The following is a 24,062-nucleotide window of genomic DNA, read 5'->3' on the forward strand; positions in this document are numbered from 1 at the left end:
GAAATAAAATGAAACTGAGTTTGAACTATTATATTTTAAAACGTTCCATAACCAAAGTGCCATTATTACTTAAAAATCTCTTGAACATGAACAACTACTGAAGATAACAGAGGGTATCATATTGGGCAAAATTGTAGTCATTCAGTCCGCTACTGTAAAAAAGGAATATCTCAGAACTAAATGGGTAGAAATACAAATCCTTTGGCAGCTAAAACAGTTATTTTACCTGTCTTTTAAACTGATCAGCCAAAACTTTATGAACACCCACTTAACATTGAGTAGGTCCCCCATTTGCTATCAAAACCGCCCTGACCTGTCAAGGCATGGATGCCAATAGACCTCTTAAAGGTATGGTGTGGTATTTGGTACCAAGCTGTCAACAGCAAATCCTCTAAGTCTTGTAAGTTTTGAGGTGGGGCCTCCATGGATTGGTCTTGTTTTTCCAGCACATCACACCGATAGTTGATTGGATTGACATCTGAAGAATTTGGAGGTGAAGTCAACACCTCAAACTTATTGTTGTGTTCCTCAGACCATTCTTGAGCCACGTTTGCAGTATTGCAGTGTGCATTATTCTGCTGAATGAGGCCACTGCCATCAAGGAATACCATTTCCATGAAGGGGTGTACTTGGTCAACAACAATGTTTAGGTAGGTGGTACGTGTCAAGTAATATCCACATGAATGGTAGGACCCAAGGTTTCCCCTCAGAACATTGACCAAATAATCCAACTGCCTTTGCTGGCGTGCCTTCTTCCCAGGTAAGCAACAAACAATGCACTGGGCAATCCACATGATGTAAAAGAAAATGTGATTCAATCGACCAGGCCACTTTCTTCCATTGCTTTGTAGTCCAGTTCTGATGCTGACTTGCTCATTGTTGGTGCTTTTTTGGTGCGTCCTTTTCTTCTGCTTGCAACACATCAACTTCAGAGACAACATGTTTACTTGCTGCCTAATCTATCCCTCTGACTTTCATATGCCATTGAATTGAGATAATCAATGTTATTCGCTTAACCTGTCAGTGGCCATAAAATTATGGCTGATTGGTGTATATATGTAATTAGCTGCTTATGTTATATTAATCTTGATCATATTTCAGAATAATTGTATTCTTGTGTCCTAGTTGCTATTACTGACCATTTAAGATGACATAAACTGTCTAATAATTGCAAGTTTTGTAATTGTGGACAGCCCTTAATTTTATAATTCATTTATGGGCAGTCATACCCAAGATGAAAAGACATTGTAATTTCCAACAACCTTTGCATTAACTTCATGAAGACAATTCTCTATACATTTCACTTCAACAGAAAAAAAAGTAGAAAGGTAAGCTGCCTACAAACATTATGGCTAACGTTATGGTTAGCTGGTGATGTATGACCATCAAACTATCTTACGAACAGAAGATATTTGTACAAACATACAACATTGAATGCATGAACGTAACCTACTAGGGAGAGCACTGCTAGCAACAGACTTACTTGAGGAAAGCAACAGTGATCATTTGGGAAAATCTTTTTCTTTTTCTAATCAAATACCGTACAGGAAACTGTAGGCACCTTCACTGAGCTGCCATTGCAGTGTATAGGAACCTAAAGGAACTACACTTAGCATACTGTCTTTAATTTTTTTTTCTTCACAAAACTAAGGAACAGAAATCTTACCTCTCGTGTAACTCTTCCACTGTTGTCAAAATCATATAATGTAAAGGTCCATTCTTGTCGGTTGTCCTCTTCCACAGAAACATCACACTGAAGTTCCTAAACATGTCAATTAAAGTACTCAGTTTAATGTATCTATGATACAAGGGCAACTTCTACGTCATTAACTCTTTGAAGAAACAGGAAATCCTTGGATAACTTAAAGATGATTTTTTTTTTTCTGGGACAATATGAAGTCAGCAGCTACAAATACTGTAGCTGCTAACATTTAATAATTATGCATTTATCAGTCCAGGGATCCAGCCCTGTCCTCACTCAGGCTGGTTCTTCACCATCTTGGAAGTGGGAAGCCGGCTGTTACTTTGTGGTGCTTCACAGCTGGATCCCCACTACACATGCACAAGCAAAACTTTCTCAATGCACCTGCAGCCCCCTGTGACCTGCGAGGTTGTGGGAGGGGGTTGAACTTCCACTCAGATTGCCTAGGCACACTATACCATCCTATTCCTCCCCGGGTCAGCTGATAGCCTTCCACGGCTTCCAATACCATCTCTACGCTGACGGCACTCAAATCTATTTCTCTGCCCCTCAACTCGCTCCTACATTCTCCTCACGTAGCACTAATTTATCTATCTATCTATCTATCTATCTATCTATCTATCTATCTATCTATCTATCTATCTATCTATCTATCTATCTATCAGATATATCAGTTTGGATATCACACCACTTCCTCAAACTCAATCTATCAAAAACCGAACTTATAATTTTTCCTCCCCGACGTGCCTCTTTCCCTGATCTCTCTGTCAAAATTGATGGCACAACTATCAGCCCATCCCCACATGCCAAGGTCCTAGGAGTAGTCCTGGACTCCAAACTCTCCTTTAAGACCCATGTCCAATCACTGTCCAAATCGTGCCGCCTGAACCTCGGCAACATCTCCAAAATACGCCCCTTTATAACCAATGACACAACAAAACTCTTATGCCGCGTACAGATGGTCGTTTTTTGTGATGAAAAAAAAACGACGTTTTAAATCATGAAATAAAACGACGTTTTTGAAACATCATTTTCAAAAACGACATTGCCTACACACCATCGTTTTTTCACAATGCTCTAGCAAAGCGAGGTTACGTTTCACCACTTTTTTCCATTGAAACTAGCTTCTGGGCATGCGCGGGTTTAACAACGTTGTTTTAAACGTCGTTTTTTGGTACACACGGTCAATTTCTGTGAAACAAAAAACGACGTTTTGAAAAACGACACAAAAAATTCGAGCATGTTTGAATTTTTTTTTGTCGTTTTTCAGAAGACATAAAACGACGTTTTCCCCCACACACGATCATTTTAAATGACGTTTTCAAAAACGTTGTTTTTTTTTCATCACAAAAAACGACCGTCTGTATGCGGCATTAGTTCACTCCCTAGTCATCTCTCGCCTCGATTACTGCAACTCCCTACTCATTGGCTTACCTCTACATACTCTATCACCCCTTCATGAATCATGAATGCTGCTGCCAGACTCATCCACCTTACCAACCGCTCTCTGGTCTCTGCTACTCCTCTCTGTCATTCCCTTCACTGGCTTCCGTTCACCCAACAAATTAATTTTAAAATACTAACAACTACCTACAAAGCCATCCACAACTTAGCCCCCAGCTACATCACTGACCTAGGCCCGGATTCAGAAAGCCTGGCGTAACTTTGTGCGGGCGTAGCGTATCTCAGATACGCTATGCCGCCGTAACTTAGTGAGGCAGGTTCTGTATTCAGAAAGAACCTGCGCCCTAAGTTACAGCGGCGTAGCGTATGTGGTCCGGCGTAAGCCCACGTAATACAAATTATCCAAGCAGTGGGCGTGTTGTCTGTTAATAAATGGTGACCCCACGTAATAGACGTTTTTTACTAACAGGGCATGCGCCGTCCGTGGATGTATCCCAGTGCGCATGCTCCAAATTACGCCGCAAAGCCTCATTGGTTTTGATGTGAACGTAACTTACGCAAAGCCCTATTCACGAACGACTTACGCAAACGAAGTAAACGACGCAAAATTTGACGCTGGCCCGACATCCATACTTAACATTGGCTACGCCTCATATAGCAGGGGTAACTTTACGCCAGAAAAAGCCTTACGTAAACGACGTAAAATAATGCGCCGGGCGGAAGTAAGTTTCTGAATCAGCGTATCTACCTAATTTACATATTCTACGCGTAAATCTCCAGAAGCGCCACCTAGCGGCCAGCGTAAATATGCAACTAAGATACTACGGCGTAAGAGACTTACGTCAGTCGTATCTTAGCCAAATTTCAGCGTATCTTGCTTTCTGAATACAGAAAGAAGATACGCCGGCGCATCCTAAAATTTACGCAGTGTATCAATAGATACGCCGACGTAAACTCTTTCTGAATCCGGGCCCTAGTCTCTAAATACCAATCATTCTCTTCGTTCTTCTTAAGACCTCCTGCTCTCTCATCACCTGCTCCCATGCTCGGATCCCTGAAAACCTTCCTCTTCAGAGAAGCCTATCCTACCCACATCTACCAACTGTATTTTCACAGAAGCTGAGAAGCTCATGGAAAAAAACATTAAGGCCTCTTGCATGATACTCTATTTACTTTTTCAGACTTTTTTTTGGTATGTATTTGCGCGCATGTTCGCACATATGCGTTTGTGAAATTTTCACACAAATTCAAGCACAAAAACGTATTCTCACGTTTTTGTTCTGCGCAATAGGCAAATGGACATTTGCACAAATTTTGCACGCAATCGTATGCATTTGCCTGCATGAGGGTAAATTACTGACCAGATTTTTTAATGAAGAATGCACGGCTCTTGTTTACGTTCCTATGTGCATATGCACATTACACTTAATAGGCTGTATTTTAGCTCAGTAAAAAAAAAAAGCTGAACTGAGCTTTTTTCAGCTGCAGTGTGCAAGAGGCCTAAGCATAATCACAGAAACCCCTGTTCTATCTTTTCCTGCAAGCATTTTTTCCTTTAATACAACATTGTATAACCAGTGACCTGTTAACTCCTTCCTTATATTGTTCTCAGTCATAAAGTGCACGTAAAAAGCTGCTTAAAATACATCAAGTCGAACCAGCAAAGTAAACTGCTGAAAATAGCCCAGGTTGTGTGCAGCCCAGTTACCTGCTAGATTTGCTGACTGAAATCCATTCCCTCTGGCAGTTCTAAAGAGTCTGTGTCCCCTACTGAGTTCAAAGCCTCCTGACTGTAATAAGCCAGCCTGAGATATTGCAAACGGTACCAGTCTCACATTACATGGTACTCGCTACTAGGCTAATTTTCTAGGAGAAGCTAAAACAGGAGCAAAAGAAGGAGGTCTGGATCAGAGATAAAAAGTATCTTAAAGAAGCAAGGGAACACCACAAGTAATAACACAACGCATGTGCTACAATCAATGCTATCTAGTTCTGTAGCAGTAACATTGCTATATATTCACATCCTTCTCTACAAAGGCATGTTTCTGAGTCCAGGGCACTCTGCAAAGAAAATGACGCCATCTCCCATACAGGGAATGTAATATATAGGGTTTTCATGGTTTTAGTTTTTTTTGCCATTTTTTTAAGATATAAAAGAGCTTGGCATCATATAAATAATATTATCAGTGGATGTTAATGTTTTAAAAACATTGTTTCTGTGTATAAAGTTCTAATTATACATAGACGTGTATGGGGGAAGCCATATTTGTTTATTAAATATACAGCTTAGGCTTCCTGCTTTGCAGTGATACACAACAAATTGAAAACAATACACTCCCTGTGTGGCAAATATGTTATCTCAATAAATACAAAGTAATTGCAAATTTGTAAACATGGAAGTCATATAAAATGGAGTGCCCGAGTGAGTGCTCATTGAGAACGGCTGAACAGCTGTGAGGGAGGAGCAGGGAGTTGGAGAAATACTTTTTTTTTTTTCTGCAATCTGTTCAGATTGCTCGTCCCCCCTGGTGGCCAGGCACGGTACAAAAGGGCCAGTTGTACTGGCTTATCAGCAGCCTTGATGGCCATACTATAAAATATGGCCATGGTTCGTTACGGAACTAAAACTGAACAAAAACTACAAATAAAAGACAAAAGAAATAAAAGGAAACAATAAAGAAAAGCATACCTCAAATTTCAGCTGTTTCTTTGCACATCCATCTGTATCCCTTTCTCCTGTTTTTTTCTCTTCACAGGTAAAAAGTCCCTCACTCTTCTCAGCAGGGAGAGCAACTAGGACATGAAGAAATCATGTGAAACAGAGTTAATATACACCATCCAGTACCCTGATCTTTATTATGTCTTCCAAGAACATCACAAGCATGGCTTTCAATGTAATTTCTTTTATTTGTTAGTTGTGGTTGTTATATTGAATATAAGGAAATCTGTAAGACAACACACACACATATGTTCTTGGTTTCTGAGGGAAGTATCCATGCTCTGACTTGCGAGATAGTCCTGGGGAAGTGAAGACAAACCTATTCAAGACTAACCCCTGGTGTTGCGTCTCTTTAAAGCTGATCTCCACATTTGAGGGTTTTTACCACGTTTTGCCGCGGGTTTTACAGTTTTTTTACCGCATTTTGCTGCGATGTTGGACAGGTCTGGAAGGGTCACCAAAGTTACAAGCTGAAAAAAGCCCAAATCTGCCTAAAAAAAGCCCCAGAACTTGTTTGAGCTTCAGCCGTTTGGGAACTTCTGGCTTCAGGCTTTTGGAGTGGAGATGTGAACCATCTCCATAGAGAATAATAGATTTTTTCCCCTTCCAGCATTTTGTAGCTTCAGGCTTCAAGCTACAAAATGCTCAGGTGTGAATGGGGTCTAACAGATGAAGCATCTGTGAGCACTGTATAAAATGTATGAAGCCTCTGTAATATTCAGTATAAGGGCTGTGTTCCAGCAGCAGGACAGGGACTCCCCATCCCACTCCCAGGACAAAACTGAGTCAGGCTGAGCAACACTTAGCACAAACAAGGTCCATGAAGACATGGATGAGTGAGTTTGGGGTGGAGGAAGTTGATTGGCTTCACAGAGTCCTGACTTCAACCTGATGAAACACCTTTGAGATGAATTAGAGTGGAGACTGTGAGTCAGGCCTTCTTATCCAACATCAGTGCCTGACCTCAATGTGCTTCTAGAAGAAACATTCCAATAGACACACTCCTAAACCTTGTGGACAGAGTTGAAGCTGTTATAGCTGCAAAGGGTGGGCCAACTCAATATTGAACCCTACGGGCCAAGATGCCTAAGACAGGTATTTGCACCCACTTCCGGGCATAGACTCCCGTGGGGGTCGCGCCAATCCCCCCCCCCCGCTGTCTCCTGTGAAACACACTGTTCTCAGGAGAGCGGGGACCAGTGAGGGAGCGCGGCGCTACTCGCACATACGCAGTAGGGAACCAGGCAGTGAAGCCGCAACTCTTCACTTCCCGATTCCCTCACTGAGGGTGGCAGAGGGGGCAGCAGAGGGACGAGAGATTGCTCGGCCTCAGCTGCCCACATCGTGGGCGCGATGGACAGGCAAGTGTCCATTTTTTTAAAGTCAGCAGCTGCAGAATTATAAGCTGCTGGTTTTTTATAAAAAAAAAAAAATTAGGGGGGACCTCCTCTTTAAACAGGTGGTTTTAAGCCCTGTTTGTATGAGACGTAAAAATATTTGTAGCACACCTGGATTTTTTTTTATTCAGCTGGAGTTTCACTTTAAGACTTTACACTTTAAAAAGCAAATCCCTTTGAAAGAACATTCTAAAAGGTTTGCTGTAAAATATTTGAGGAGATACACTGTTAAGCTTGTGGGGTGCTATTATGCCCAAGGAAGTTATTATCTAATTGTTTGCCCGGTAGAGATACTGGCACACATCCAGCACTAAAGAGGTTAACACCCCTGTTCAGACCATCTTAACCAGCACTTTGAAGTTATTTTTTCTCAAGGCTCAAAATACCTTGTTGGACAGAGATCAGACGGGTATTAAACAGAATCGCTAATTAATTAGGCAAAGTTACATTTTTAAACAGTGTTTGTTGTGTTAGCCAAACACCCATATGGAAAATCTTACCCCCTCTATTCCTCCCTGAAAACATCAAAGCACTTTCTCCTTCACCAACTATAAAAAGATGTGGGATCTTATCAGCTTTAGACTGGATTCTATGTACAAATAGCAGCAAGATTCGCTTTTGATCAGTGAGGATGTGAAAATTTTAGAGAAATAGTGGAATCTACCAACGCTGCATATTTTATTGCAAATTACTTCCTGGCTTGAAACAAAAACATCTAATATTTCTGGAGGGAACACCTGGATATCTTCTTTAAATCTATATTTGTATTTCATTGTGCTATTGTAGTAAAGGTTTGATGGATTGAATTTTTTGACATGCAGATGTGTAACTAGTACAGAGGTGCACAATAAATGTATTTGCTGGGACCACAGCTGTGACCCCACCATCTGGTTTCAAATCCCTGAAGGAGGATATAACAAGCTGGTTGTTGATACCAGCATTTATATAGAACTGAAATATTCACACAGCACATTCAGATCAACCAGTAGAACAGTGAAGATGCACTTCCAAATATAATAGCTGATGCACAATGATAAAGGTCAACGAGCTTCATTATCATGAGAACCTATTTCTGATACATAGATAGCTGACCTTAGATAAACTCAGCTGTTGGGACACTAATCATTCAGCATGTTCTACTTGTGATACCTCTTCTGGTTTGCCAGATCAGCAATTTAGAATTCGTCATATGTAAATATAATAGTACAAAGGCAGACAAAGAATATGATCTGAGAATAGCTGACAAGACAATGAATCATTTTTATGGAGAGACTTTTCTAAAGTGGTCAATGACCACATTTGACTGTGATATCATAGATTACTCTAGGACTGAAGTCTCGTACACACGACCGGTTTTCAATCAAGATAACTGCTAGGAGAGCTTTTTGCCGTAAAAACCGCGCGTGTGCATGCTCCCTCGCCGGGAAAACTGCCGGGAATTCCGGCGGGAAAAATAGAGAACCTGCTCTCTATTTTTCCGCCGGGATTCCCGCCGTTTTTTTTTTCCGCCAGATTTATTACACTTGCCAATGGAAAACTCTGCGAGGCAGTGCCGAGGGAGCATAAGCCCTGTACACACACCCGGGATTCCCAGCCAAAGCTCTCCCCGCAGTTTTCCCGGTGGAATTTATACCGCCGGGAATCCCAGCTGTGTGTACAGGGCTTTATTCTCTCAACCAATCCACTAAAGCAGCCATTCTCAACCTCGGGTCCCTCTAGAACTGACATTTTCAAGAGAAGTTACCATGGAACCCTAGGATTTCTCCAGAGGTTACCAAGGGTTCTTTGACCAAGTAGCAATTTCTGCCTCTTAGAAAAGCTCCCATTGACACCAATGAAATCTGTACACTGGACTTTAAAGCAGACCTTCAGAATTTTTTTTAACTTTCCATCGATTAAATCTTCTGTCATTTTTTCTGCCAATAAATACCTTATACAGCCCACTTCCTGTTTATTGTCCGGTGAAAAGCCTAGGCTTATGACATCAGGCACAGCTCGGTCTCATTCTCGTGAGAGTTTGCCAGGAAGAGGGGGGGTGTGCGTCATAAGATGGTCAATGAGAGCTGCAGAGCTCGAAGTGTGCCTGTGTGTGTCTGTGTAAATTCAGGAAGTGAACAGGCAGCAGATTCAGCTGCCCACAGTTAAAATGGTTGCAGCCAGACTCAGCAGAGAGAGAATTCTGCAGCATATTTGGCAAGTACGGAACCACAGTATATATAAATGAATACAAATAGAGTGGTTGAAGGAAAGCTTCAGAATGGCAAAGATGTTTTTATTACAATGTATGTGAGCAGACTGCAGTTTCTCTTTAAGCCTATATGCATCAAATCCTGGTATTTTCGGGAAGGCACAGGTGCAACGTCCAGTCCCGCTTGCCTGTAATTCATGGAGGCTGGATGCTGTACCAAGTGATAACCATGTTTATGGTTATATGCATTCAGGTACATATGCCTGTAACGCTAGAATTCTGCATTCCATACATCCCTGATTGCATTTGGCAATAAATGTGAGTACCGCTTCATACTGCATCCAGCTGCCATGTATTCCAGCCTGTAGATTTTACCAGGCTGCTGGAATTGCAGCTAAATGTTGCACTGTGCTTCCCAGGTACACAAAAACACTGGGATTTGACACACACAAGTGCAACACACAGTGTGCATGCAGTCTTAGTTTGTTTTCTTTCGAAAACAGCCACAACCTTAGAAGACCCCATTACGGAAGCGGAAATACGGGAAAATTTAAAGGAGTCCCCTGCAGGGAAAAGCCCAGGTCCCGACAGGCTGACGGCCACATACTATAAGAAGTTTAGCGATATTTTGGTCCCCAAGATGTGCTCCTATATGAATGGTATCGGCGTTAATTGGGAGATTCACCGCGAGGCATTGGAGGCCGCCATAACGATAATTCCTAAGGAAGGCAAGGATCCCTCTTTGTGTTCCAGTTACAGACCCATCTCCTTACTGAATGCCGACGTGAAGCTGTTCGCTAAAATATTAGCAGGCAGAATGAAGTCAATAATTAAGGATCTGGTGCATACCGATCAAGTGGGTTTTATCCCAGGCAGGGAAAGTAGGGATAATAGTATTAGAACGCTCCTACTGATACAAAAAATAAAAGAAAGTAAATCCCCAGGTCTACTACTGTATATTGATGCTGAAAAAGCGTTTGACAGAGTAGACTGGGGAATTCTACAAAATACATTAGAGGCATATGGGGTGGGACCTAAGATGTTGGGGTGGATAAATGCTCTTTACAATCACCCAACTGCTAGAGTTAAAATAAATGGGATAGTATCAGGGTCATTTGAGATGTTTAATGGGACCCAACAGGGGTGTCCCCTGTCCTCCTTACTGTTTATCCTATTTCTAGAACCACTGATGGCTGGGATTAGAAATAATCCCGACATCATGTGGATACGGATAGAAGAAGAGGAACACAAACTTGCGGCGTACGCCGATTATATTCTGCTCTACATAATGAACCCAACGATAACTCTCCCTAACTTATTAAAAACTCTTAAAACATATGGGGAGGTATCAAGTTTCAAAATTAATCCCCTAAAATTGGAAATACTTAACATAAACGTCAAAGCACAGGAGGAATGTAGATACAAACAAGACTTCCCATTTATCTGGAGAGACACGGAGTTAAAATATTTAGGAGTCAATAGTACATCATCACCTGAGTCAATCTACCAACATAATTACATCCCACTACTGAATGATATTAAAATGGATTTAAATAAAATCGCATCTAGACAGAGATCTATACTAGGGAGAATAAACAGTTTTAAAATGCTAACCCTCCCCAAGATTTTATATAAAATACAAATGTTACCGATCTCACTTCCGGAAGCATACTTTAAAACACTAAAAAAGCTATTAGGTAGGTTTATATGGCAGAAAAAAAAAACCTGCATAAGCATCGCAATATTAACAAGAGATAAGGCACACGGAGGTTTGGGGGTACTGGACATTAACACATATTACAAGGCAATTCATATGGCACGGGTGGTTGATTGGGTAAAAAAAAATAAAGAGAAAAGGTGGGTTAAATTGGAAAGTAGTATTAATAAGGCAATATTAGGAAAAGAGATTTGGATCCCGGCACATTTTAGACATTTAAATGAGCACATGCACATGATCACACTGACATCAATGTCAATTTGGGATATGGTACACAAAAAGGAAAAATGGAGATATAATTCCCCACTAATCCCACTAAATGACACAAATTATTTCACACCAGGGAAAGCTAGTTTGTTTGGTAACTGGATAAAAAATAAAGATGCACAATTAAAGGATATATTAAAAGAAGGTAAAATACACACTTATGAGGAATTGAAAATAAAAAAATAAATATGTGATTTAAACAGGTGGCGGTACGCACAGCTGAAACACTTCGTAGAATCCCTCCCTTATCCGATTAGGCCGGAGGGTAATCTGCTCCCACTAGAGCGCTTGTGCTCAGCGCCAAACGGAAAGGGAGGGATCTCCACGTTTTATACAATTTTGATTGGGCTAAAAATTATGGGGCCACCACCGTATATAAAAAAATTGGAAGAGGAGTTGGAAACAGGTGAAACTTAGATAGATGTTGGGAAAATACTAAAGTTGACACATATCACATCAACCAACTGTAGTTTGATAAAAATTAATTTCAAATGCCTAGCACTCTGGTATATAACCCTGGACATAGCACACCACTATCAAAGGGAAACCTCTAAATTTTGTTGGAGGGGCTGTTCGGAACCAGGAACTATGTCGCACTTATGGTGGACTTTCCCAAAAATTAAAACATACTGGAACAAAGTGATATTAGTAATAGAGGAAATTACTGGGATTAAAATAACAGAAGAGGCGTGGGTATGTCTGTTTCACGGGACTAAAATGCCTATCAAACAGTACATGAGAACCTTACTTCCCCATTTCCTAAACACAGCAAAAAGTTTGATTCCCAGACAGTGGAAGGTTTCTAAGAGCCCTACGGTGAGGGACTGGCTATGTAAAATAAATGATATTTATCATGCAGAACAGCTTAGGTTTATGGGGGAGGAAGGAGAAAGGGGGTTCAAACTGAAATTGCAAGACTGGTTAAAATATAAGCAGACACAGAGATTTGCAGAAAGGATGGTATAGAGCAGGAAGGACAATAGGCAAAGTGAGACATGACACGAGATGGTTGGTCGGAGAGAAGAGGGTGGTTGGGGTAGGGGTTTTCTTAAAACCGGAAAATAAAGTATTGGGCCGAAACAGGCTATTCGACTGTGATTGAAATATAACCTGAGTAGAAAAGCCTCTTCCACACCAGTCTGCTGTTCTTTGTGTCCAAGCTATAACTCACCAGTCAACAAGTAGTGTAAACTTTACCAGTCATAGAGCTCTAGCTCTCATGCTGGTCATAGATGGATTGAAATTCGTCCGGTTCAGCATGAACTGGCCACATTTTGATCAACTGTAGGTAGCAATAAAGTCGATCAAACAACTTCACTACAGCCAGTCTGTCAGGTTTTTGCTATGCGATCACTGCCAGCAGCTATAGCCACCATCAGTGATCATTGAATTCTGATGTCTGGGAAACCTCCCGCACTCAGAATACAATAGAAGGAGTCCCCCATAAAACACGGATTGTGTTGATGGGTGAATCGAGCGTTTTTATTTCCTTCAAACTGTGGTTGAAGGAAAGAAAACTGCATGATGTATGGCCTGCCTGACTCAAATCTTTGAGTTAAGAAACCAGATCCAATTGCTTCTATTTTCCTTTTCATAAGCTAGTACTGAAGGAGTCTACAATATGTAACCCACTCCACTTTGCAACCATTTGTGTTCAAGCTCATGCTGGGAAACCCATTGCCCTTTGTAATTGGATCTTGCATGCACTATCCACTCTCTTGTGTCTTTGGTCACCTTTATAGTTCTTGTCTTGCTTTGTTGGTCACTTTTTAATGTGACAAAGATGACTGAGAAATAGATAACAGAATCTCCCTGATGTTAGTTCAAACACAATGACGGTTCACAGGATCTGAGGATTCAGAAAGTTGCCTGCTTATCACTGTGTACAGACTCATGAGATCAGCACAATGATTTGTAAGTTCAAACATGCAAAACTTTTGCTACCTTACACTGTGTGTGGCCCAGACATCTAACTGTGCAGGAATGTTGTGATGGAGCATGCGTGTTTCATCTCTTCTATGATCTGTTAGCTCACAGCACTAAGATGTTCATTATATGCATACCATGTGTAATGTTTATATGCAGTGAGGAAAGACAGGTATCCGGATTTGTATAATAACTAAGTCAGCCCTTATCTAATAATACAGCTTCTGAGAACAAGCCAAATCAATGACAATCAGTAAAACCCAGCTTGTTTTAGCATATCAACAGAACACCAATTAAAAAAATTATCAGACATGATGACACCAGTCCTACATTTTGCTGCATTTTATGTGGACAGAACACATAGAAAATCCTTGGTTATCAACAGAGCACATTTATATCGAAGCACTGTGTTGCACTGCACTACATTTTTGCTGTTGGAATGGGAATGGGTACCTGTGTACCACAGTACGGGCACACATTGCCAAACACATTGTAATATAAAGAGCCTTCAAACTGAACCTGTGCCCAAATCATGTACACTTAAGTATTAATATATTCTGAGCAAACAGTAAAAGGACTTTCAAGTTGAAGGAATTACTTGTATTGCATATTTACATTGATCCAGCTTAGCACAAGTATGCATATGTCGTACCTTATGGGCTGCTGAGGAAACTGGAAAATCACTGTAGTATCAGTCACTACTACAATGATAGCCATGATCTTCTGGGTTCTGCTGGTGCTGTGTGAGTGACTGCTCCTCTGCACACTGACCATAGGGGGCACCACCACCATTCATAGAATGCCATACCTGAGCAGCACCTTGAAGATGGAGGCTATGACTGTAGTAGTGATTTCCAGCTTCCCCCTAGATATACATATTTAACTTGTTCTAAGCTGGACCAAGTATGCAAAAAACGATTGGAATTAAGCTGTTAAATAAGCACTCATGTATCTCTGGCTCTATAACCACTGTGAAAACATTTATTTTCAAAATTTACAATGCAGTAGAGCTGCACGATTCTGGATAAAATGAGAATCAAATATTTTTTTGCTTAGAACAAAGATCACCATTGTGTCAGAAAAAGGCTTAGGGCCAGATCCACAAAGAGCCGCCGTAACTTAAATATTCTGATTTAAGTTACACTGCCGCAAAATTTCTACCTAAGTGCCCGATCCACAAAGCACTTACCTAGAAATTTTCGGCTGTGTAACTTAAATCCGGCCGGCGCAAGGCGTTCCCAATTCAAATGGGGCGAGTCCCATTTAAATTAGGCGCGCTCCCGCGCCGGCCGTGCTGCGCATGCTCGTGATGTCATTTTCCCGACGGGCATAGCGCGAAATTACGTTACGCCGTGTTTTGTGAATCGCGCCAGGTAAAAAAAGTTGCGTCGGGAAAAAAAAAAAAGATACGGCGAAAAAAAAATAAAAAAATCAGCGTCGCTGCAAAGAAGGGTCTACTTTTACAACGTGTAAACAGTTTACACGTTGTAAAAGCAGCCCTAATTTTACGATGGCAACGTAAGTATTTACGGAGATTTCACGAAGCTAAACCGCTTCGTGGATCTCCGTAAGTGCTCATTTGCATACGCGAAGCGGCATTTCGACTCGAAATGCCCCCAGCGGCGGATGCGGTACTGCATCCTAAGATCCGGCAGTGTAAGTCCCTTACACATGCCGGATCTTCTGCCTATCTTTGGGAAACTGATTCTTTGGATCAGTTCCAAAGATAGAAACAGGGATACGACGGCGTATCAGTAGATACGCCGGCGTATCCCTTTTGAGGATCTGGCCCTTAGTCTTTAAAGGGGTTGTAAAGGTTTGTGTTTTTTCACCTTACTGCACCCTGGCAATCACCAGCCCCCCCGTTTTACTTACCTGAGCCAGTTCACCTGCTCGGTGTGCCGCCGGCGCCCTCTTCTCCACGGAGTCCTGCCGTTGATTGGACAGATTGATCACAGCACAGCCATTGGCTCCCACTGCTATCAATTAAATCCAATGATGCGGGCACCGAGGGGCAGGGCCGAGTCATACACTTAGCGTCTATAGATGCCGAGTGTATGACACAAGAGGGCGCCCGCAAAGTAACCCCGTGGGGAGACAGCTTCCCAGAGGGGGCCATCTAATGCAGGGAGGAGCTGCGAGAGCCGCCATGGGACCACAGAACAGACGGATCGGGGCCACTGTTTGCAAAACGAGCTGCACAATGGAGGTAAGTATGACATGTTTGTTTAAAAAAAATATATATATCCTTTAGTATCCCTTTAAAGTGGACTGTCCGTCATCTTTTCAACTTTCCATCTATTAAATCTTCTGCCCTTGTTGTTTTACCTTTGGATAGCAACACATTTTGTTCTGACTGTAAAAACCATGTACAGCCCATTTCCTAGTTTTTGTCTGATCATTAGCCTAGGCTCTATGACATCATGCACAGCTCTCTCTCACTCTTTGTCAGAAAGGAAGGGGGGGTTGAGTCATAAGAGTGTCAATGAAAGCTGCTGGGCTGCAGAGCTGGAGGTGTGTGTGTAAATCCAGGAAGTGAACAGGCAACAGCTTCAGCTGCCCATAGTTAAAATGGCTGCAGCCAAACCCAGTGGTGGGAGATTTCTGTAGCATATTTGGCAAGTACAGAATCACAGTATATATAAAATAATATGCAAAGTGGTTGGAGGGAAGCTTTATAATGGCAAATATGTTTTTTGTATTACAAATTATGTGAGCAGACTGCAGTTCCTCTTTCAGTCATTAAACTGACCTTATTTACAGACTGAAGTTCATCCCTTTGATCTAAATTATACAATGTTTATTTTTATCTCAGAGCTGAGGAATATTGTGATAAACTTTGCCAGCTTTTTTTTTTTTTTCTTGACAGCTCTGAGCAGAGAACTGTTATATGAATCGTGGAAATGCCGGATTAAGATAGTGAGGGGGGGTTTAATCAAGATCACGCAGGAAGTGTGCTTCTCCATGAGACCAGCATACCAGCCATCTAAACCATTCCATGTTGTTGAAAAAATAATTAATTCACATCACAAGATGCTAGAGGTCAGGAATGGTTTGTTTTAAAATGTTGTTAACATATGTAAATGAATATTTTATAGTGGTTATAAAAAGGTACTTTTTTTAATAAATATGTCCTACCACTTTAATGTTCATAGTCTGAACACAGGTGCACTTTAAGCCATATTTGCTTTCCATAAGAGAGCCTTGTGTCTAAAATCGAATATGTTAAAAAAACACACAACATACGGTATTCATAAAGCAACATGAAGTTTCCAAATAGTTGTGTAATAACAGGGGCAATTTAAAACTCATAAAACAGGGGAACTGCTGCAGCCAGGTTAACCTTCATGTTTTTTTGACTGATGGGATAAATTCACCTGTGAATATTGTATTAATCTAAAATATATTTTAAACATTTTTAATACAAGAAATCACTATCAACTAGTTACTAACCAAGTTCCAAAATAAATTTTAGGCTTCCACAATAACGAATTAAGAAAAAAGCAGAATGGTAGACAATTTATATAGTCTAATTTAATGGATTTTCTTACCTTCCAGGTGAAAATGTTCTGCTCCAATAGCTTCCTTACAAATATGCCCCGATGGGTCCTGCACAAAAAAAAATGTACAATTGGATTAAACGATCTTTGTGCTTTTCCTGAAACAGAAATTCATGCAAGCAGAGTATGATTAAATAGGGGAACATATTATTAAAGTGTCTCTTGTGGTCAAAAATGGTACTGCTGCTTTTCATACATCATCTTGCATAAAGGCTTTGGCCCCATTAAAAACACACATACGTTTACTATTCTTTTTTTTTTGTAAATAGTTTTTATTAAGAGTTTTACAATGATACAAGAAGAAAAAAAAAACACAAAAGTCAGTCCGAGCAAGAAAAGACATCAGATAGCCAACACCATGACATCAACACAGAGCAATTACTGTTAAAACATACCAATATGGCAGGAACACCCGTCCCACCCTCCCCCCGAGCCCCAAAAGGGATCACACTGCCCCGGGGAAAGAAGGCCCGGGGCCCCTCCAAAGTAGTATTCGCCCCCATTTAAGTATCAGGAACATGGACAGGCATAGTAACCTATGCGGAGCTCTGGACCAGGAAAGACTCGAACCGAGCGAAAGGGCCATCAATCCCTAGGAGCCAGAAGAGAGGGGAATACCCCCGTCTCCTAGTTCCAATACTAACATATATTAGACCCTTATATCGAAAAACAAAACAATGTTCAATCAACAAAGAAATGCCTAAATGACCTTTAAGGTCCATAACTAATTCGAAAGCTAAATCAAGTATACTGAATAATTAGAACAGTAGGGAAAAAGAAGAAAAAGGAAAAAAGAACAGATGAAGAAAGAGAAGGACAGAAAGTAGGGGAACAGGAGACACACGGAAGGCCAGTATGCAGAGGGTTCTAGAGCGAGTAGAGAGAATCAAAGGAGAACTCCAACGTATGAAGCCCAAGGCTCCCAGATAAGCTTGAAACCATCTACATTGTCCAAAATAATGTTGGAAATTTTCTCATTAGACATTATCCAGGAAATTTTCCGTTTAGCCAATACAAAGGAAACTGATGGGGACTTCCAGGCCTTGGTAATAGTCATCTTGGCTCCCAAAAGATGAAAAACACCAGCGCCTGTGTGTATTTGGAAATTTTAGGGATAGGATTGTTGAGTAGGGCAATGGTGGGATCATGAGATATCCCCACTCCCGTGAGTTTTCTGATAAGGCGGGAAATTTTATGCCAAAAGGATCGAATTCTAGGGCATTCCCACAGTGTGTGGAGAAAGGAGCCAGTAAGCCCACAACCCCTAAAGCACAAGGGGGAGGATTGCGGGTAAAATTTTGCAATGCGAGTGGGGACCAAGTACCATCGGGTCATGACCTTGAGGCTCGCCTCAACAAGCGACACATTCAAAATGCCCTTGAAGGAGCGAGTCAAATTAGAATGCCACTTTTCTAATGACCAATCGAGGTCAAGGTCACGATCCCAGCTCGTCTTGTAGAGCGCTTTCTCCAGAGGCTCGGCCAGAGCTGAGTAAATTAAAGATATACCTCCCCTTGTGTCCATGGCCGAGGAACACCACTGCTCATAGGGGGGTCACAGAAACGTTTACTATTCTTACATGTAATATTCTTTATTAGGGTGAGCTCTGTTAAAGCAGTTATAAAGGGTATTTTTTTTTACATACTTACCCAGCTCTGTGCAATGGGTATTGCACAAGGCAGCCCGGAATCTCCTATTCTGGGGGCCCCTGCCGCCACTGCCAACACCGGTTTTCTGACGGGAAATGCCCCTTGTCGAATAATGCCCACCCTGTACTGCGCAGGCGCTGCCTGCGCAGTACCGGGCGGGCATTATTCGACGGGGGAATTTCTCACCACAACACGGCACTATAAGCTGAGCTACCCATGCAAGGGGAATATACCTCCATCCATCGCATTTGTGTGGCTGGATGAATCTGTGACCTTTTTTTTCTGTTCAGCCTGCTGGCTAAATAATAATAATAAAAAAAACTAACCATGTATGACCAGCTTAAGAGGAAGTGACAGGAAGTGAAATTTTCCCAAAACAAAACTGCCTGTTTTTACCATTCCCTACTCGATCAAAAAACAAATTCACATATGATTTAAATCTCTATATGGCAGACCTGAAGCTGCTGTTGCTATCCAATTCACCTCTCACAATCATGAGGTCTCATGCACTCTGGGGCTATTATAAATGTTTTTCTCCTAGCAGGAAAAAAGCTAATCCAAAAATGCTCCTAAGCTACGTTTAGGTGTATCAAGTGTTTGGGTGTTTATTTTGTTGCCAAAAATATTCATTTATTCTGCACACTGAAATGAAAACCACTCAACGTGCCTCGCACTTGTCTTGAATGCACAAGTGATGTTTTCTGTTTACTGCCTCTAAACTCCTGTAAACGCCTATGTGTGCATAAACACATAAACTAACATGGGGGGGTTAAAAAGAACCAAAAAAACATCAAACACCTGTAAAACAAGTGTTTTTGTGCTCATGTGTGCATGAGGCCTAAGTGAGTGTATTAAACCATATTTAGAAAAGAAAGAGACTAATATATTTTAACATTTAGAAAGTAACTCTGGAAGCACATGCCACCTTGAAGTTGGGATGATTTTTGATTCCAAGTCGCAAATCACACTGTAAACAGACATGGCATAAAACCCAAAACCATTGTTTGTGTCACTTACAACCATGTGCATTCTAAAGGTAAACAGGACAGCTGTGCGTCTGTGAGAGAACTGGCAGGAAAATGCCATTAAAGTGCAGAAAGGCAACAAGGCACCTGAGTGTTTAAAACATAATAAACTGTTCAGCCTTAATGTATTCTTATGTCAGTGTACAGAAAGCCTTGGTTTTCTCACTGGATGACAAACAATCCCTTGTATAGTTGATCGCTGGGAGTTTGTCTGTTAAAAGTGCTAAATACAATGGATATGCCAATTGCTTTATACAATGAATGTATTAAGTCTAACTGCAAAGAAGTTAATTCCTGAAAAAAAAGCCAGCCACTCATGGATCGATATTTGTCTGGTTCAGCAGGGTCTGGCCCAATTTCAACCCACGTGGGCAGGATGGATGTACAAAAGTTGATCTATCGATTGACTTGTGTACAACCAGCCTGTTGGGCTTTTGCTGAATGACCAGTGCCACTGGCTATAGTAGGCAACCCTGATCATTGTATTCTGAACGTGGGGAAGGTTCCCTGCCATCAGAATACAATAGCACAGCGGGAAGATCTACCACATGAACATTGAATGTGTATGCTTTTCCGAGGAGAAAAAAACACGCATGGTCAGAATCAAGTATTAGACGGGAGCGCTCGTTCTGGTAAAACTAGCGTTCGTAATGGAGATAGCACATTCGTCACGCTGGACTGAAAAGCACGACGACTGAAAAGCGTGAGTTGTCTCTCACCAAACTTTTACTAACACAAGGATCCGCAAAAGCTGCCCAAAGGGTGGCGCCATTTGAATGGAACTTCCCCTTTATAGTCCCATCATACGTGTTGTACGTCACCGCGCTTTGGTTGGGCGGGAGTTGGCATGAACGTCTGTATGCAAGGCAGGCTGGAGAGGAATCACGTCTGCAAAAACTTTGTTTTCTTTTCCTGACAGGAAAACCGATCGTGTGTACGAGGCATTATGCTTAGGCTCTAAAATCTTGTTTGGCACTGTAGAAATAGTACACTGCAGAATGGTTGGGCAAAAACTCCCTTTCTAAGATTTGATGTGGTACATACATTTCTTAAAGTGTGTCTAAGATGTTCATCCCTGTATATTGTATCAAGCCCTCTTTCATGGTTGATTCTGCATATCCCTGTGGCAAACATTAGCCACATTAAAGGGGTTTTCCCCCCATTTTTTAAGTTTATTAAAGTCAGCAGCTACAAAAAGTGTAGCTGCTGGCTTTTAATAAACAGACACTTACCTGCTCCACGGCTCCAGCGACGCGCCTTCATTTCTAGTGTGGGCACCCGGCAGTGACAGCTTTCGGCTTCACGGCCGGGCACCCACTGCGCATGCGTGAGCGGCACTGCGCATGCGCGAGCGGCGCCGTCCGATCGGACAGGCGCTCGCCTACAGGGAGGGGTTGTGAAAAGGCGATTAAGCTAATCGCCTTTCCAGCCCCTCGGTGGAAGGAGGAAGTGGGACAGGAAGTCCCCTTCTCCTGAAGCCCCCACTCCTTCCCCAAAAAAATTACATGCCAAATGTGGCATGTAAGGGGGCGAGGAGTGGGTTAAGCGGAAGTTAAATTTTTAGGTGGAACTCCGCTTTAAAATGGTCATTATATTCCAGCAAAGAATGTTTTAAACAGCTCAAACAAGCATCTCCTCCTTATTTTCATTACCTAGTGGAAGTTAATATCTGTAACAGTGGGACATCTGAGACAACGCCAAGGCTGTACACCAGCTAAAGGCTCCATCATAAGAACTCCACCTCCCCCATTTAAAAAGGTAAGGAACTTATTTTCATTCACATACGTGGTGCAGCACAAACCTGGTTTTTATTATGTCAAGTTATTGTAAAAATCCTTTCCTTCTCTGTTTAACTCCTTGCATTCGGACACATATGCACTAGTCACTGCCGTACTGACAACTCAGTGGTCCAGTTTTCAAGGGCCTCTTCCTACATACATCAGTATACATTTTAGCAGAAATTAACATTCTTTAGATTCTTTCTAAGTATTTTTATCTGCCCTGATACCAAAGCAGCACTGCTGCATACTGCTTTTTCCCCCCTGTTCTGGCACTCTAGTCTCCAAGTCTAAACTCATAACACACTTCCTGACTCTAAAAGAATTTCTTAATTGGTTTAGAAGGAGGTGTGGGGGAGGGAGACTGAAATCTAGCAGATGCAATATCTAGTAAAAGCCAACTATAACTTAGTTCTGACTTTCAAGAAGCCTTGTGAGCAGTGAAAACTCAAAGCAGGACTTTAACCATAAACTCATTTTTTGCTTTCCTCCTCCCTTCCTGCTTCCCAAATAACTGGGTGTTGTTCCCTTTCTATATGAAAGGTTTATAGAGAAGGTCCTTTGGATGTTCACAATTCGCTGCTGGATGCAAACAAGTCACAAGGTCTCATGTAAGCACAGATGTGCCAACAGGTCTTTAAAATCTGGCAGAGACCCGTATCACATATGTAGAGTGTTCCTGTGTATGGCCAAACAAGATGCAAGTACCCACTAGGTCCACTGCAAGAAACAAAGGTGTGTGCGTACGCATGAGGCGGGGGGGGGGGGGGGGATACGAGCAAACTTTTTGCAGACGAAACATGCTAGGTTCCTTCTACAATTCCACAAATTACTTGCCAGTTCACAATTTTCTGCGCACACTCTGCCCACCTCAGTACAGAAATGTAATGAACTCCTGTGTGCATGCTTTGGGTTTATGTCATACCTGGGCTGGCCTATCAAGACAATGGAAGACCCAGTATCCAGTAGTAAATGGAGAAGCACAAGATATTGGCGCCACCAAGAGTGCCTCAAACATAGCGCATCTTAGAGTGGACATAAGCATTTGTGAATTTAGTTCTGCTATGAATTTTGGCTAATTGATTCATGCTGAAATATCTCTGCTAGTCACAGTGGGAGAAATTTTTTTGCCGAGGAAGCCGGTCGTGTGCACATTTTCGTAGAGGAAACTGTCGAGAAACTCGACGAGCCAAAAAGAGAGCATGTTCTCTATTTCCTTGATGGGAATGGAGAAAATTGACTTGTCGAGTTCCTCGACAGCCTAACAAGGAACTCGACGAGGAAAACTATGTGTTTCGCCCGTCGAGTTTCTCGGTCGTGTGTATGAGGCTTTTGTCTGCTATTGTTGCCCATCAGCTCCTCCCCTGCTAGAAGCCCAATTTGTGGGAGTTTCACTTTTTTTACCACCACATCTACTGTGACCATGCATGCAGGGTGCACTGTCAGGCTGGAGGACATCATTAGTACTCTTCTAACTGACAAAGTAAAATGGTGGATCTAGTCAGTACATCATGAGCTGTGTGTTGAAATAGCAATAGGAGACTCTTGTAGACATGCGCCCTACCCCAGAATGAGTAGAGATGGCACATTCCTAATGTGGAGCTTAGTCTGTCTTTCTTACAGTTATTATATTTCTGTGCTGCACTGACACATCGTTTCCCCTAGCAAGGATATAGACTGCATTCCTGTTGTGTAACTCAGGCCACACTCACTTGCTTCTGCCTCCACTGCTGTAGGCACACCTGTGGATGTTTTACAGGAAGTCAATCACATGCCCCCTCCTCTGCATGTATTGTGACATTGCTAGTCTCAGGCAAGAACCTAGTACAAAGACAAGCATGGTCAATCAGTACTAATTCTTAGGAACCTACAGAGCAGCATAGTCAGACAACTATGGGGGATGGCGAGAGGGGGTGCGCTGTCAAGTCTAAGGCCCCTTTCACATTGGAGCGGGAGTCGCGGTGGCGGTATAGCGCCGCTAAAAATAGCAACGCTATACCGCCGGGATTGCCGCGGGAATCGGCCGCTAGCGGTACGGTATTAACCCCCGCTAGCAGCCGATAAAGGGTTAATACCACCCGCAATGCGCCTCTGCAGAGGCGCATTGCGGGCGGTATTGCCGCGGTTTCCCATTGTTTTAAATGGGAAGGAGCGGTATACATGCCGCTCCTCTCACTGCTCCAAAGATGCTGCTGACAGGAGATTTTTTTCTCTCCATCATCCGAGCGGTGCTTAGTCAGCCAGAACAGCTTACTGAGGAGGAACAGGAAGTGAGAAATTCAGACAAAGAAAAAAAGGGAAATCGAAGGAAAAGGTAAGTGAACCAACAATGCACTAGCTTAAAGGAACCCATTTAGAAAATAAAAAACAAACCTTTACAACTCATTTAAAACGCATCAAAGTCCGACCAAAGTACAGGGACTACTTGGAAGTCACTGTGACTTGCAGTCGTACAGATATGAATGGTACTCACTGGAAATCATGGGGTAAGACTTGTCATGCTACTTTGCAGACCCAAGTCGCAGGACAAGTCGCACAAGTGTGAAAGGGGCCTTAGTCATTAGGATCATTAACAGCAGGAAGTCAGCCTAGTGTATGAAAGCATCCTCCTAGTACAGTCAAACAATATCAGTACAATATCAAAAGTGATAAATTCGCAAAAATGTATATGTATTTTGTTTTAATATTTGTAATTTGAGTATGGTGAATTTTTAAACTATCCTTTTTAAC

General features: G+C 41.9%; 1 protein-coding gene across 1 annotated transcript in view; it reads right to left on the reverse strand.

The window, feature by feature from the left end:
• NKD1 (NKD inhibitor of WNT signaling pathway 1) overlaps positions 1-24,062 on the reverse strand; it is a 126,747-nt gene that overhangs the window by 16,285 nt on the left and 86,400 nt on the right. Inside the window, exons 4-6 of the mRNA XM_040328707.1 lie at positions 16,872-16,929; positions 5,796-5,899; positions 1,667-1,762 (exon numbers count right to left, since the gene is read on the reverse strand). Of these exons, the coding sequence (XP_040184641.1) occupies positions 1,667-1,762; positions 5,796-5,899; positions 16,872-16,929 (258 nt within the window). The remainder of the gene's footprint in view (positions 1-1,666; positions 1,763-5,795; positions 5,900-16,871; positions 16,930-24,062) is intronic.

The sequence above is a fragment of the Rana temporaria genome, chromosome 11 (genome assembly GCF_905171775.1).
Source record: "Rana temporaria chromosome 11, aRanTem1.1, whole genome shotgun sequence".
NCBI classification, from domain to species: domain Eukaryota; kingdom Metazoa; phylum Chordata; class Amphibia; order Anura; family Ranidae; genus Rana; species Rana temporaria.